This window comes from Scomber japonicus, chromosome 4 (assembly GCF_027409825.1).
Source record: "Scomber japonicus isolate fScoJap1 chromosome 4, fScoJap1.pri, whole genome shotgun sequence".
In the NCBI taxonomy this organism is placed as follows: domain Eukaryota; kingdom Metazoa; phylum Chordata; class Actinopteri; order Scombriformes; family Scombridae; genus Scomber; species Scomber japonicus.
The window spans coordinates 14,193,320-14,210,362 of record NC_070581.1 but is presented as its reverse complement, the minus strand read 5'-3'; the positions used below and the strand labels follow the sequence as shown (position 1 = coordinate 14,210,362).

At 41.6% G+C, this 17,043-nt stretch overlaps 1 protein-coding gene across 1 annotated transcript; it reads right to left on the bottom strand.

The window, feature by feature from the left end:
• Positions 1-1,773: 1,773 nt before the first annotated feature.
• rimkla (ribosomal modification protein rimK-like family member A) lies at positions 1,774-16,792 on the bottom strand. Its single transcript, XM_053317697.1, has 5 exons — positions 16,102-16,792; positions 6,760-6,990; positions 4,851-4,937; positions 3,296-3,499; positions 1,774-2,442 (listed from the first exon to the last, which is right to left on the bottom strand). Exons 1-5 carry the CDS (start codon positions 16,262-16,264, stop codon positions 1,922-1,924), a joined length of 1,206 nt encoding a protein of 401 aa, XP_053173672.1. The 5' UTR covers positions 16,265-16,792; the 3' UTR covers positions 1,774-1,921.
• Positions 16,793-17,043: the final 251 nt, after the last annotated feature.

Below are 17,043 nucleotides of genomic sequence, written 5' to 3'. Positions count from 1 at the left end.
ACATATTTTGTGGGTTAAGATATTCAGTTGCTTATCAAAAAACAAGGTGAAAAAGTAAAACCTACAAATCATATGACCAAGAAACTGCATCTAGCTGAGAGTTGTTAGCACCCAATTTCAGTTTCAACTTTTCTAAATTGCAGTTGCTTACAACAAATTTATCCACAATAGCTTATAAAAATGTCAATGTTGGCAGTTATTTCAGCCGTTCCAGTTTCATCAGCTGGATACTAGTATGCACCTTAGCTAATTCACTACCTAAATATTTACAAAAAAGCTAAAAAGAAAATTAAAAAAAATAATACACAACTACCTTTTTAGCTCCTTAACATAAAGGGAAGGAAAAACCTGGTATATCAGGGGCCATTTCAAAACCACAAGGATCCTGGCTGATATGTGATGTATGTTTGAATATCTGTGTCATCCTATGGCAGTGAGAGATCACTGTTTTGAGGTATATTTTGCTTGCAGGTGTAGACACAGCTTTCACACTATGTATGTGTCCTAAATGTGTCATGTGAGCAAGGAAAAGAAAAATGCATCTGTTTATCATAAAGTGCAAGACATTAAATTAATTTTAAAAAGCAGCAGAGTGCTGCCGCTGGTAAGGCTAATCAAATAAGCTATCAAGGAATATTAAATTAAAAATCGAGTAATGGCACTCAATTCATTTTCATATTTCAGGTTGTGACTCTTAAACAGAATGACTATTTATTATTTCTTCTACCTTGCACCAGTTAGGTCAGTTTTGCTTTCATTTACATTAGCCTGCTTTGTTCATGGTGAACAAGAATTTATTTATGGTCACTGTTAGAACCCAAGAAGATTTTCTGGTGCTATGGGTATGTAATCTAAGTCAATAATATTCTTACTCTTATTCTTATTCTGTTTACACATGAAAGCTAAATCACTCTAATATCATGTCATGCTCTCATTCACTGTTGATGTAGCAGCCACAGTTTTAAAATCAGAGATCTGTGATGCAAAACTGGGATTTTATGAATTTTAATAGAGAGTTGTTCATGTAAACCTAGTAAAATACAATATGTATACATTCTGTTTAGGTTGGATTTACTTACATGTAGTCATTAACTTTATGTAGTGAAGAGTTAATTCATCTCTTATTTCACATATCATGAATCATGAATAGCAGTAAATATGACGTTAAAATTCCTCCATCTCCAGTTGCTGCAGGATGGTCCCCATCCTGTTCTGTGTCCTTGACAGGAACACTACATTTGCTACATTGGAACTGACAGTATAATGTGCCTAGCCTGGGGTTGTGTTCCTCACCCAAGGAGCTAACCACTTGAAAAAAAAACAAAAAAACACTTCATTTTGCCTCCAATCCATCAAAGCTGACTACAGTCTCAGAAGGAAACCCTTTTTATGACAACATAGACTCTCCTTTAACTGTTAGCATATTATGAGGATAAAAACTTGGCAGGATTCCTTTATGGGAATCCAACTTCCACCCCAAAAACCACAGTCAACTTTCATCCTCACTATTTTGCAAAATAGATAATAGGAGAGGCCAATTTGGTAATTATCTTACGTATTAAATATCCCACTTTCGCCACCATGCTGCAGTGAAAGCTTAGTTTGGATAGTGGGGTTTGCAGTATGTCAGTAGAGGTGCAAAGAGAGGAGAGTCAGGGGAGCAGCCTCAGATCTTTGATTTTTGGAGGGAGTTAGTATGCGAAGGCTCATGTTTTGGTGTTTGGTGTCTGTGATTGTGTCTGTGTGTGTGCTCTGTTTTTCTCTGCTCTTGTTTTGCATTCAACCTCCTAATGTTTTAATAGCTTTTGGATTGATATGTGTTTTCAAAAGGAATGCATGTTGCCATGCGCACAGGTGTGTGTATGCATGTTTGTAATATGTATTTGTGGTGTTTGTGTGTGTGCGTGAAGTTGCTTGAATCTCACTCAGTCAATAACTTGATCTCATTGGCGAGAATGGTGTTGAAGTTGTAGGCTGGATCAGGGAGGTTGGGGAGATCAGGAAGGGCGGGTGCCGAGGCCTGGCGGGGTGAAGATTGGGAGGGCTCGGCCAGCTCTGGGTCGCTCTCGCTGGAGGTGGAGCCCACGCTCATGTTACAGACAGCCTCAGGCAGGGAGCTGCCGCCGGTGGGCACAGGGCACACTTCAGGCTCACTGCTGGTCTCGCTGGTGCTCGAAACAACAGACAGCAGGGACATCTTGCGGGTGAGGCGGCTGGGGAGCATCGATAGGGCGTAGTCGGCAACAATGCCTGCCACATCCATGCCACAGGCCTGGTCGAAGGCAATGAAGCCCACGTTGGCATTCGCCTCACAGACTACAAATGAGCCATTGTTGAGCTGCAGGAGGTCAATGCCGCACACATCCATGCCGAGGATGTTGGACACCTCTGTGGCCAGCTGCTTACCCTGCTCACTCAGTGGGCACATCATACCTATACCACCTAACAGTCCAGCAAACAGAGAGACATCAAGTCAATATACACCACAGTCTGTGTCTCATTCAGTTCACATTAACTGAAACTAAGCAAAAGGACAGCATGATTTTCATCCAAATTTGTCAAAATTAGCAATATTTAAATCTATAATGAGCCACGAGCAATCATAAAATATATATGTTGATTATTTGAGACATCATTTTAAATATTCAATAACATAGAATCAAATACCACATCATATTCACCTAGAGTCAGTGCAAGTGTCAACATGGTCCGTTACATAAATGCAGATTAATCTGACAACTGATGTCCTGAATATGTCACAGTGCATTACAGCCTCAACTAAACCAAAACTGCTCATGCTCTGACATTGAAAATCAGTCTCATCAGCTGGAAGGCTGTGTCACTTAACATCTCTAGGGCAGAGTGAGGACAAGCTTGTTGATTTGGCTCTGTTTCCAAATACTGATTTATGCAGCAGATGGAGCGTTACACTTGATCATAAATTTGGAGAGATGCTTTGACTGTTAATTAATGTCCTCATACGTAGGAATGATTAGAGCTGTCCAGTGACTGCTTAAATGTGGCACTAAAGCAGTAGCTCAACACAACACTGACTATATATTTTCTAAAAAGTCTTTGTTAATAATTAACGCCCATCTATTACTTTTATGCGTTTAAAAAACATTGTCACTGGAAATTGCCCCATCTCTAAATCATTTTACTTTATTATTTAATTAATAACAAGTTTTAGCTCTCCAACAACAATAAGTATATAATCAGTATATTAGCCTCATTACAAAATGGTCTAACAGTGGTCTATAGTGTGCTAATCTTTAACTCTTGAGTGTGTGCTTACCCAGGGAGCAGTTGCTCTGCATGCGCCCATCGGTAGAGCAACGTAGCATGGAGCCGATGACACGGCCGCCCACCAGGACTACCCGCACGTCACGGCCATGAGACTCCTTGATGTACTCCTGAAACAGGTATGGGGTGTCATGGCGGATCAAGTGACACAGGTCTGTCAGGTGATGTTGGTCCCGTGCCAAGAATACAGCCTTGCCTGCGAGAGGAAAGGAGAGATACGTTGTTGTTTTTTAATTCGCTGATTTGATGCATGCAGGCTCTGGTGTTCGCAACACAATAACTAAGGTTACATAACTTCCTCAAAGTTTTGCTAACAAGTAGCTGCTTCTGCTGACCAAGTGTCATGTCAGTTCCCGTTCCTCATATAATGGATAAGGCACTTCTCTTAGGGGCCAAAGAATTGCTTCTCACAGAGGCTAGAAAATGTCTGTTTTAATTAGCACTGCTTGGCTCAGTCTCTTTATTATCAAGCCCTCTGACCCCTGTTCCAGCACCAGGGAAAATCATGTGATTGCTGTATCTGTATGTGCACATTGTGTGCAAGTGATAATCCAAACAAGATGACAAGACAATCCATTTGTCCAACTACAACGGATGTGAAGATGGAAAGTGGCAGGCATTACGTAACACTTCACAAGACAAAAACAAGACAAGCAGGGAATTAATGTGGCATGGCTCAGTGAGACACATGACCTCCAACAGTTTGTATTGATGGAACTAAAAACACTGTTTTGAATGTACACCTAAAAATGTTTAACAAAAACAATATGACACATTTGGAGCACATTTCACATATCTACAACTTTTTAAAAATCTTAGTGCTCAGGGGTGCAAGCTCTCCATCTCTACTTTTTAGAGATATATTTAACTCGTTTTTTGTTTGTTTTTTACTTGCACTGGACCTTGTAGAGACAATGTTTCATTCAACTATGGGTGAATTCATGTGCAGCAGTGACAAATGAACGTTTAATTTTCAAGATTTAGTAGACCAATTCATAACAAAGACTCTTAAGTTTTTGAAACAGGCTTTTATGTTTACTCATGGAAAGAAGACAAGCTGGACTTCAGCCAGTGTCAATGGTCAACCACAGAGGGAAGGAAGCAACCCTCAAGACTCTGACCTCCATAAAAAGGGCTGAGTTAGTGGTTGACCAATGGCTGCTTTCCCTAATAATGTGCAATGATTGCAGCCTAGGTTAGACAGGGCCCATTGTTATTCCTTCACACAATAGCAGAGCCATTCAAGTGTCGATAAAAGGAAAAGGGCTAATGGGTCAGCAGACACAGAGTAATCACTATGAATCGGAAACATTCATGACAAGGAAGGCTCAAACTTCCCCCCTGTGAATTCAGGCAAAATGAGGCAACTAGCATCAATTTGTTTTGTGTTTGTTGCAGCACCACAGTCCTAATCATCTAACACTCTGTCAATGAATTTCATGTAAGGGTGAACTGAGTTGCCATTAGGGGCCTGCAGTGTGCACATTTTTGAGGTGTGGTGTAGTGACCAGAGCAGATGACAATAAGAAATAGACTGATTGGCTTACCCCTGTGACCACGTGCATTCTTCACTACCACTGGGTAGCCCAGCGGCTCTGCTTCGTCAATCATCTTACGGAAGTTGTCATGCCCTCCTGGGAAATGCCCACGCACACAAACACACACACGTACCCACACAGAGGTGTAAAATGTTTACAAAAATTGATAGCATTTTTTGATAGCATGGTTCACACATTGCAGTGGACTTAGCAGAGTTGGGTGGGGGGAGGGGGATGGGGGGTTCCCATAGCAACAGAAATCACCCAAAACAGTGAGGGTGTAGGAGTGTTGTCCTGTGCTTATACTTATTTCCCTGCTAGATTCATGAGATTGGAACTGAGCAGTCACTGAAGGGTGCACTAATGTGAAGCAGCTGACCATATCTGACATTGATTCATAGCGGCGGCTTGCAGCAACGGATGTGCTGCAGCTTTCTCTGCTTTGGCTCAAGAGGCGACTGAAAAAATGCGTAGAAAAATGGAGGTGTTAATATTAATAATCCATCTCATCTTTTCTACCTGTCTCTGTTTGCCTGTCAGCTATTCAGTCAAGGGAGCAGATGTTGAACTACTCTGTCACATGGCTTTTTCCAGACGCAGCGATTCACCTATTGTTTTAACTAAGATGGGGGTGGGGTGTTGGGGACAGAGGAAGAGTGAGAGACAGAGCGGACTCCAAATGTGGGTCCAACAGTGCTGCTGAGGTGGAGAGCAGGAGGCAATTGCATCTTTTATTTTGAAAAGTCATGAGGTGGCATAGGGTGGGGCATTGGCGGGTTGGGGGGTGTTACATAAGCTCTCCAGCCGCTCTGCATGCATCGCCTGGCCTACTGTGCAGAGAGACGAACGGAATGTAGGCCAAACACCCCCCTCCTCTTTCTTTCTCTCTCTGTCTGTATCCTTCTCTTTCTGCTCACACAAACATCACAGCGCTGTGGACTTTTTGGAAAATAGAAAGAAATATGTGTTGTTGGTTGTCAGCCTTTGTTTTGTCTTATAAAATCAACCAGCTACAACAAATAAAAATAGCAGTATGGCTTGTGTTTAGAGCCATATCCCCACATATCCTTCCTTTATCAACAGAATAGGATAACACCTTAAAAGAAATTGTTGATGAATAAATGGTTTATTATAGCTGTGAGGATTTAACTGTGTATATAAACAGGATTTTCTCTCTGTTGTGCTAATTGCAGTAACTGCAGTAATAGTTCTAGCTGACTAATCTGTTATACAGGCACATGTGGACTAAAACCTGTGGTGTAACTAATGTGATTGAAATTTGACAAAAACGCACACATTTCAACTACTATTCATTTGTAGATGATGTGCTAACACAAATTTAACATTTACATCTATTTTGTTTCCCTACAGTCTTCCACAGTTTGTGTTGACTCCATTTAACTTAATTCTTACTAAAATACTGAAACACTGACTGTAGCAGCAAACGTTTTCCATTTAGTTGTTAGTAAACAGTAAATGTGATGGAAACAGGAAGAAACAGATTCATTCACTTTTTGAAGCTGACAGGGTCTGTGGGACTTAAAAGAGCTTTCTCATTGGGTGTTGTGTTGGTCACCTCTATTAGAGCCAGGATGTCTGTGTTGGTTTGTTTGCACATTTGTGTGAAACACTTCTTTTATGTAGTCTGCTTACAGTCTGTGTTGTATAGTCTGCACAGAGCCCCAAGAGCCCCACATAAGGGACAATGCAGTGGGAACTCTTTGCAGTACGTGTAGTATATGCAGTCAACAAGCAAGCTTCATCTAACTCAAGGCTGTTGTACTGTCGTATCAGACATTCAGCTGACTCACTGATTACAGTCATGGAGAAGCACACTACTTCAGACTTCTTAGTTACATCAACAGAGTGCTACCACAACACATCAATACTGTGCAGAAAATGTCAAATATTGATTTACCGTAGGAGAAAGTGTTAGGAAGAGGCACCCCATGGCCCGCCAGCTCTTGAAAGGTCCAGAACTTGTTGACACAGTTGAGTATGGCCTGAGGCCGGTTGATCAGCCGACAGCCCATCTTCTCCAGGTGGCGCAGCACAGTGATGTCACTATCTGACTGCACCCAGGGCGTGGGCACGCGCACCACCACCACCTGTGGATAAGATGTCACCAATTCCTGCTCCACTCGCAGACCTGCAGGACGAGATGGTGGTGGGGAGAGTGAAAGGAGGGGTGATTGGAGAAAAGAGGGCGGGAAAGGACAGATTAGACAAAGATCCTGTATTTTGTGGCACAACAGTCTAGTCTATATTTATACAAGTACAAAAAAAACATTGTGTCAAACAGTTTATGCAGTCAGTTTGTAAAGCAGAGCCATCAGTCAACATCTGGCATGCCACATCAAAGTAACATTAAAGTCATTATTTACAGTGTAGCTCTCCTTACATGCTAAATGTCATATTTACAGTAGCTGGAAGAGGCTAGAGAGTTTTTGAGTCCATCAACTGCTGGTGGAAAAGTTGACTTCGCTGATGGAGACTGTTTATGGACACTGCTCCAGTCATCACCACATAGCTCTGACTGCAAGCTGGCATTTCTACAGGAGCAGAAAAAGGCAGCCAGAACCAAGGCTGGTTGTGTTAAGTCAAGAGTTTGGAGCCTGTCCTGGCTGCTGATACGATTATATACTGCCCATATCCATATACTACACTGTTGTGCTGCCAGCTCCTCTGTGTGTGGGCCAAAACTCTCTTCCTCTTTGAATGAGAAAGAGTTATCCTTGTATACATGCTGGCACTGGCAATGTAGGGCAGTAGGGTAGGGAGGGAAACCCCAAGGGTGCATCTTGAAACTAATCACACATGAACACTTCAGGGAGAAACAACAAGTCTGCACTGGATGTAACAAAAGATGTGTTTGGTTTAGGTCTGAAGTCTTTTCAGCAGTTTTAACACAATCTAATTAGCCTTATCCTAAATGAAACTGTCAAATCAAATTTAATCTGGTGGGGTTTTGTTTTTATTGAAAATCAAATTGACATTGGTTTTCAATGTCTCAGCCTGACACCAATTGTATTATGCAAATGTTGGCTATGTAAAGACAATAGGCTAACTGACCACATCTGAATAGGTCACTGACCAGCTATTTCAATTCACCACAGCATGTATAAACCATGGAGAACAGGGGACACTTCACAGAGATGGAGCAATACAGCTGGTATGACACAGTATAAGCTAACTTTTTATTTCAAAAGGCTAAGAACTGACACATTTGCTAGCCAACATTTGTATCACAGAATAAGATTTTGAAACGACAGAATATTGGCTTGATAGCTGCCAAACACAGATGGCAAATTCGCCAGCCATGGCCAAAGATTTGGCAGCATTTTACTAGTGACTGGTGCTACTTTGTCACCCTGGATGAGAAGAGGAAACAGTGACAGACCGGGAGATTTTTAAGCAGCCGATGTGACCCAACAGCTCATCAGGAGAAACAGATTGGATGATGTCAAAACCTGTGTGTGCGTGTGGGTAATGCACACAAATGATATGTAGAGGAGAGAGCGGAGGAGAGATTTGTCACTGGAACAGTACTTCACCTCGACCGTGACCTGAATTTCAGCCCTCTTACTGGCTCACAATAGTGACAGCGCCACTGGCTGAGATCATCAGAGGTCACGGGAAGCTTGATATTTGCTGTATAAAAACAGCTATTGGTGTGCACTGTGCATCGAGTCTGCACAGTGTACGTTAGACACACTATGGGTGGGATTACCACTGTTTAGGGTTATTCTGTGTACATACAGCAAGACTGAGGAAAGAGACAAAGGCAGCAGGCAGAAAAGGTCAGGGATGTCTTGTAGCCTTAACATGGAGGAAGCAATGAAAAAAAAATAGAGGTGCATGAAAAAAAGGAGTATGAAGCCACTCCTTTTTCTCCTCCTCCTCCTCCTCCTCCTCCCAATCTCAATACAAAAACAGGCAGATTCACTGTCTCCCCAGCCCTATTTAACACTTTGACACACAGCTCTGATTGTGCAGCCACTAAGAGCACTGTGAGTGGTGTTACAGTGGGAAGTGTCGGGGGAGCTGGTCTCATGGTTTTTGACAGACAGTATTCACTGTTAGCTGTCCTTGTCTCCATCTCCAGGGGAACCAAACGGAGACCAGTGAGGCAGCCAGATGAATCAGTCCTATTCATTCGTGCAACTGTTTGTGTGCTCTGCACTGTCCGTCATGTGATCACTGCAATTACATTCAGAAACCCTGCTGGCCATTTTGGTGTATAACAAAGGCAACATAGGTTTTTGTGTGGCAACGTCTAAATTTAGTGTGGTGTGACCTGTATATAGTTACAGCTGATGGGGTTTTTTCTAACCTCCGTGACAGACTGTAATGTTTTCATGGTTCAATGGACTGTATATGTGGGTCCTATTTTCAATCTGCTTGACAAAGCTAACAAGCATAACAAGCATTCTATGCATACCGTTGCAACGTCACAAAGCAGGCAACGCACGTTTGGCTGGTGGGTTCTGCCTGGCTGGTGGGTCCTGCTAGCCCTTCAATTCTGGGTATCCTATCTAAATTAGCTAGATGGAGTAGCAAGGTTCCCTGCTGTTTCCTCTGGTCCAGTTTGGGCTATCAATGTCTTCAATGGTCAATTTGCATATCGGTCATCAGTAACACATCAGATAAAAACATTTACTGTAGGCCTACTGTGAGGCCTACAGTAAAAGGCCTACATGCCTAAAAACCTTTTGTTCATTGACACACAGGCCATGAAAACCTGCACATCTCTTGGAACCAGTATAATAAGTAAGCAGTCTCCTATCGATGAGCTGTCCTGATTTGGATTTCACGCTCAGTAATTTTAGGACAATCCAGTGATTATTCAAAATCATGCTATCCAGCCATTGTAAAACACATCAAGTTCAGATTTATTTGTCAGTCAACCACACATGAATTCACACATTCAGTTGAAGGAAGTGTTGTCTCTACAGGGTTCAGTGCAAGTCAAATACACGTATATCAAAGTCAGACACATTTGCCCACAGTCAATGTGGCTGTTAGAGTGGCAAATTTTTAGAGTGGATAATTATGACCACACTTAGTTGGCTGCTACTGTTTATTTCCCACCCTTTCTGTTGCTGCTCAGATATTTACAGTATATGCACTGACTGAGGCAGACAAATCATGCAATGAAAAATGCCAAAGATATTCCTGAAAAGCATATAAACAGTTCAGTTCAGTTCAACATTACACAGCATAACTGTAAGTGATCATCTTTTATGTGTCTGGTTAAGGGCTGGGAAGAATTTCAGTATTACTATGCACCATCTTTTTTAGATGAATGCATGGTCATTTGATGATGCTTTAATATGATGGCATAAAATTGTATTACCTAAATTGATAATGTCCTGATAAGTAGCCAACATGTTTATGAAGATTTTTTCGACTTTAGGCAACATGCAGTTTAATGCAGTAAACATCAGTTTGTTTGGACAGCGTTCGATTTGCCATGCACAATACACTGTAGTGATTCATGCAAATCACAATGTATGTATGTATGTATGTATGTATGTATGTATGTATGTATGTATATATATATATATATATATATATATATATATATATACACACACACACACACACACACACACACACACACATGTATACATTCGCATGTGTGTACAGGAAAATATATTACAAACAATAAGACTGTTGTTTAAACTGTTTTCTTGGTATCTAAAAATATGTAAATGATACTTAATTACCTTTCAGAGTGACTTATAATAAGGGTTAATCAGGAAAGTAGAGAGCACACAGTTGCCTCTTTGGTCACTGAAATTCAACAAGTGATTTGTTATTTGGTCATATATAATTAAGGGAAAAGCTTAATGTTCACAACAGATTTAAAATGGCGCTCAATAATGTTTTCATTCAAAATAATATAAGCAACCAATCATCTTTCTGGATGTGTCAGTAAAATATGATCTACCTTGTGTCTGGTTGACACAAGTTCATATGTTGTTTAATGTCATTCAGAGTGTGACAATAAGGCGTGTCACCGTGCGTTTAATGAGACAATATGAAATAATAAATGCTGCTGTTATGCTGCTATATATTTTTGTGGCGGCTTCTTATCTATCAAGGGGGAAAGCAAGTATTGCAAGTCTCTTTGCCAATACCAATAAAATGCAAATATACCTGTTTCACACTGCATGTGAAAACCTGTAAATGAGTTACTGCTTTATGGAAGAGGAACGTATGTCTGGGGAAAACTGCACGGAGGGAAGCAAATCTGGGTGGCACAACAAGCCCCCCTCCACACACTGAGCCCATCCCACTTCAAAACAATGTAAGCATGGTGAAGCGGCTGGCCACGGCTCTGTCTTCATCGGTGAAAAAACATTGAAAACTCGACACTAACCCCTCAGTACAGAGCCGAGCAGTTCCAGAAGGACTTCTATGTGCCAGGTAAAGTGTTGTTTTGCAAAAAACACACTGTTTTTAAAATAAGAGTAAAAGGTAAAAAAAACAGAATTCACAAAAATTAAAACAGAAAAAACGGAATTTGGGAAAGAATAAAACGGATTTCATAGGGCCCTACATGTACAAGCCCCCTTAAGACTGTGCACTCTTCTCATTACATTAAAACTGAAACTATGTGCTCAGCTTTCATGAAACATAATAGTTATTTTGTGACAAATAACCTCACAACAGTGAGATATACTGTACCTAGGTGGCGCTAGACTGAGCGATATTACTCTGGTGGATATAGTTTGTCCACCAGAGAGTGCTGACATGTTGGTTAAACAGTAAAATGTCCTTTTTAAAGCTACAATATACAAGTTCAGCATAGAAAGCTAGCATTAGCATGAGACTCAAGAGTAACCCACTCTATCAAGTTAATTTTGTTGTTTAATTGAAACACAAAAGAACGTGGGATCACAAAACCATTCAGCATAAACTGCAACCCAAAATTTATATCATTCAAAAATATGACAAAGACCTATAATGTGAAATGCAGAGAGATGTTGATTGCATCCATGACAGCTTAACAGCTTGTCTTTTGGTGTGTGCTTCTAATTCTTCTATTGTGCTGCTTAGTTTCTCTGAGTTTGATTATCACGATAAATGTTTCAAACAAATGTTTCAGGGGTGAGGAACCTCTCTGCTGCTCTTCTATTGGTCCAGTAAACTGTCAGTCATATCCTGCCAGGAAATCTGGGAAGTGACAACAGAACTCTGATACAATTTACATTCGGCTAATAGTGCTCCTAAAAATTTAAGATGTTAAATATTTCCAATATTATGTCAACCAATATTACTCCTGACATTGTAAAACCTTCTGGCACATTAGCTAAGTCTTATGTCTCTGTAAGCCACAGCAACATCAGCTTGGAGCCTCAATAGCCCTTTTTCCACTGCATGAACTTCAGGGTAATTTTACAGGGCCGGGGCTGTTGGTGCATGTCTCCATAGCAGGAACCTCCCCCAAAGGACAATCTCCCAGAACTTATATGGGGGCTAACCGAGTCCTTGCCTCGGGGCAGGTGCACCGTTCGGCCCTGAAAAGTTCCTGGGTTGGGCTTTACTCTGTGCTGTTTGGGTATACTCAAAGCGGGAGGTGGCGTCAACAGAAAGCACCAAAATAAGCAGAATTTTTAAAACTCAGCAGAAGAAGAAGAGTAGTAGAAAGCGTCTAGCCTGGCTAACACCAGACCGCGTATCAACCTCATGTGAGATTGAGGTAGGGTCTGGCGAGGAGCCGTTCATTTCCTCGTATTTGAGGCGGGATCAACGAATGTCAATCAAATGCTTCTGTACAAACTTACAGCCAATCATATCAACGATAGACGATGACGTATTCAGAGCCTGTAGGGAGCAGCGTGAACACATCCGTTTTATGAAGGGAAAATCATGTAGCGCAAGTTTTTGTTCTATTTTCAAAGTGAAATTTATTTAGCACAATCTATTGCTGCTTCAAATGGGTGCTGCACCTCCGCGGCCGCCATACTGGATGTAAATAGGCCACCTCAGCTCCTTCATGTTTACCTCCTCGGCGAGTCGCCTCTGTGACGTCACTTCCTGGAGTTCCTGCAATGGAAACAGGGCTAATACTGATAGACAGCTGTGAGTTTCAACCCCTGACGTTGACCTTCTCTGATTGGTTAGAAGGGTGCAGCTCTCTAAAAAAACTTGAGAAGTGAATATTTGTCTAGTGCTGCCAAGCGGTTCAATAAACCTGGATTAGAAGCCTTAGACTACACCTCTCTACATTACAACATGCTTTGGGGCATACTTTCAACTAAAAATAAAAACAATTACATACTCTAGGTTTAATATGTATCTTAATCATAATTCTTAGAAAAAAACAAATCTAATCCCCCATAGTCATGGTACGAATTAGCGTTTGTAAGATTGACAGGCAACAGCTTGCCGATGTATTTCAACTTAATAGCTATACCATATTGTTGATCATTACATACTATCATTGCTCATATAATGCAGTGCCTGTGCTTCATTAATCCTCAGACAAGGACTGATGTTAAGCTACAGTTACTCAACCTCATGTGTTACGTGTTGATGCTAATGTTCCAGCCTCCCGCATAGGGGTGTTGCATTTATCATCAATTCATATCCAGTCCTCTCTTTAAATGTCCCCCAGCACAAATCATGGGATGTGAAATGCCTCTAGCTTTGCTGAATGCTGGGTTTGGCTCCTTTATGTGAGGGACCATCATTGGTCATCCAAACATAATAGTGTGTGGGCATGTGCGTATTCATGTGCCCTCCTGGGGACACATTGAACCCATTGACTTCAGTGTAAAACTTGAAACTCAACTTAACTTGAGGGCACACAAATGTGACCCGAGAATGTGAAACCTTTGAAGCAGCAAGCTGTAAATGTGTTATCAGTTGTAGGTGTGTGATTGCATTGCAACTTGTCCTAAACAAATACCATGTGTGTATTAACTTTATGTGGTGATGGTTGTTAAAATGCCAACAGCTACAAGTGAGGATCAGTGCTAGTATCAAAGTCGCTTATATCTGATTCCTATAAGGTTTTTTTCTTTGGAATGCCATATATCCTGTTTGGGATAAATGTTTCCTGTTACGTCCTCTAAACTTTGTTGGTTTTCACTTTCTGAAATGACTTGTTAAATGAATATTACCAGACACATAAATATCAAATTCATACACATATAGTTCAAATGGTATTGCACCCAAGACAAAGTGGACAGTAGGGAGTAACTCTGACCACTTATGGAAGTGGTCAGTGACCACAAGGGCACTTTTGTTCACATTAACTAATAGTGAAATTCCACTTAATGTAAACGTTCACTGTCTGAGTCAGTGCATATGTAGCTGCATTTCCTGATGGTTGGCTTATATTGTCGTAACATGTCAAGGATCGTTGATTGCCTCTGGTGCTCATCCATATGAACATTCATACAGCCTGAGAGGAGTGCAACTTTACTTTAAAACTATGCTGTCAAGCTGCCAATTGCTGTCTGGATTTTGCAAAGGAAGGCTTAATACAGGCTGCATGTAACACTAGGTGTAAAGGGTCAACATGCACATCAAGACCCCAACCACAGATTAGGTAGTCTATGGCTTCTTGTGTAGCAAGTGGCTCAGCCTATCTGTCCATTGGCTGTTAATCTGTGACGGCGAGCCAAGGCTCAGAAGACCTTTACTGTATGTATATTTGGGGCTGGCATGGATTAGGTCAAGCTAACTGCCCTGCTCTAGTTGTGAGTATCTTCTTTAGCTATAGGTCTAGACAGCTGTCTGCCTACCTATCTGTGTTGACAATATTCTCTCCAATTCAGGACATCGTCTAGATGTGTTAAGCATCCTGTACTATACATAGACTAGACTTCTGTAGATTGAATTATATGGAGATGGTAGAAAAAACTACATTTGAATGTAATTTTCATTAGGTAAGTATTCTGTCTAAATTAATATTAGCTCATGTTCACATATATTCCTGTGGCTGCAGTCTACTCTGTCTTCTGAAATGCATGCAATTTCTTAAATGCCATCATTAAAATTTAGAAATCCATTGTTGGCGTTCAAAAGTGTGTTGAGTATAAAGCCTTGCCATGACTGAGCTGTACAGTAGACCCCATGCAACAGTATGCAGTCTGAGCAGTATTACCCATGTTCAGCCCACATCTTCTCCAAACTATTCAGCCTCTGCCAAAGCCAGCCTACACCATTTATGTGTTAATTGAGACTTTACACACCTCTCATTTGGTGACACAGCCCCACTTCACACACCGCCCTGACAAATTCCATGCAAGTCTGTTTGTTGAGAATTCCTGCTGTTAAGAGTGATGGTAACAAGTCCTCCTGAGTCAATCCTGTGACATGTTCTCACTTCATATCAACATGGTAGGACAAAACAGTACCTAAATTACGAAGAGACTGATGGAAGATATGTGTATCCTGACACAATGTAGATCATATAGACAAGGTAATATACACAGAACACCTGAAATATAAATAGATTAAGCAAATAACATTATTAATTGGTTTCAGTAATTAATAAAGCACCAACAAAAAAAACATGTCTTAGTTGTGGCTCCACAGATGCTAAATTTGCTTTGCTTATTTATTTATTGTACTTAGATTTAACCTGAATACTTGTTTTGGCTCCTGGTTAAGACTATTTAATCGATTTTAATTCATCACTCGAGGGGCTGGTTACATTTTATGTACATTTAATAGGCTGCATCCTCATCGATTAGTGTATTGGCAACCCTAATGTGAAACATAGTAACATGCGTCTTACTCCTTCTTGGCTATTTGGAAAGGAAAACTGATATGTTCCTACATGAAAATCCCCTCTTCGGTTTCTTACAAGGACACATGTGAAAGAACATGATGAAACCTAACAACTTCAATGAACGAAATGTGTGCTTAATTTGCATAATCTCTGTGATTTGACTAAGAAATAAACCCAATAATCTGATTAATGGATTTCTATAATGTAATTTTAATCGTATCATCTGCTGCATAGCTGGGATTGCAGCGTGCTCAGCAGCATTTGAACCAAGCATCCTTGTTTCCTTCAGCGTGGCGACAGTCTAGCTGGAAACTGGGTTAGGCGGTCACGGTGGTGCTTACACTGGCCCTCTCCTCGCTTCACAGCACATGCAGCCCCCAAACAATAACTGTTAGCTCTTAGCATTGCACACCGCTGATCTTAAATAAACCAAGTTGCGCTGCACCATTAACTTGTACAGGTTACGAACAGGCAGCAGCTGCTTTTGTGTACCGGGGTAATACTTGCCTAATTGTCCCTCGCTGATCGTAAGCACGATTTGATCCATGAGAAGAGAGCGGAATTCAACATCTTCGTCGGCACAGCGCTCCTTCAGTGCCCGAAGGATCTGAACTTGTGGGTACTCCTGGCTGATGCGCCGGTCGGTCACGAACCAGATCCGAGAGCACATTTTGGTTGCGAGGATTCAAAAAAGTTGAAGAGAAAAAGAAAAAAAATCCAGCTGAAAACACACCGTTGTAGCTACGGCAGGTGTCGGGGGCAGCAGTGGGGGAATAGCACAGAGATGCTCACACAATGGAGACCTCGGCGGGTAACGGTGCGAGCAGGCTGTGATGTGGCTAAAAACAGGACCACGGATAAACCGCTGTCTGGGCCGAACCGGCTATGATGAATACTCTTCTTTATCACCTTTGTTTCCCTTCATTTGCAGCCATTTAGTCCTCCCAGGACGGAGTTAACTTAGATGAGCTCAGACCGCGCCAATTCCACACAAGCCAGCCGAAAATACTGGTATTTTTAACCGCAGAAACTTATCTCATAAAGCGAAACAAAGCTCAAGCCGAACCGCTGTTATCTCTTCCACTTGCCACCTCGAAACTATCAATAAAAGCTTCCTGTGAACGCAGCAGCGGTACGGCGTTGCAAACCGCAAAGTCGTCTGTTTGTTACAATAAACTAAACAAACCTAAAACGCTCCGTTTGGCTGCTGTTCAGGAGGGATTGGTGCTGAAAAGTGCACGCTGTTTTTTTTTCTGTAGCTCACCCGCGCGCGCTTCGTTTACAACTCTACTTCTCCGCGTGCCCGTGCACAGTTGGGGCCGTGCTGTATGAGGAGTTAAGCCTGCCCAGTGAAATCAACAGTCTGGCCGTAGACAGGCATGCAGGGCTCCTCTGCGCTTGGTAGAGTCTAGTGGAGGATCCACCCTCAGTGAAAATGAAAAAAAAAAA

What these genes read in the sequence shown, in the direction of transcription:
- rimkla (XM_053317697.1), bottom strand. Translation starts at nt 16,264, where the DNA reads ATGTGCTCTCGGATCTGGTTCGTGACCGACCGGCGCATCAGCCAGGAG. An exon ending in GATCAGCGAGGGACAATTAG is followed by an intron (nt 6,991 to 16,101) that starts GCAAGTATTACC and finishes CTCGTCCTGCAG; the next exon opens with GTCTGCGAGTGGAGCAGGAA. An exon ending in GCAGAGCAACTGCTCCCTGG is followed by an intron (nt 2,443 to 3,295) that starts GTAAGCACACAC and finishes CTGGACTGTTAG; the next exon opens with GTGGTATAGGTATGATGTGC.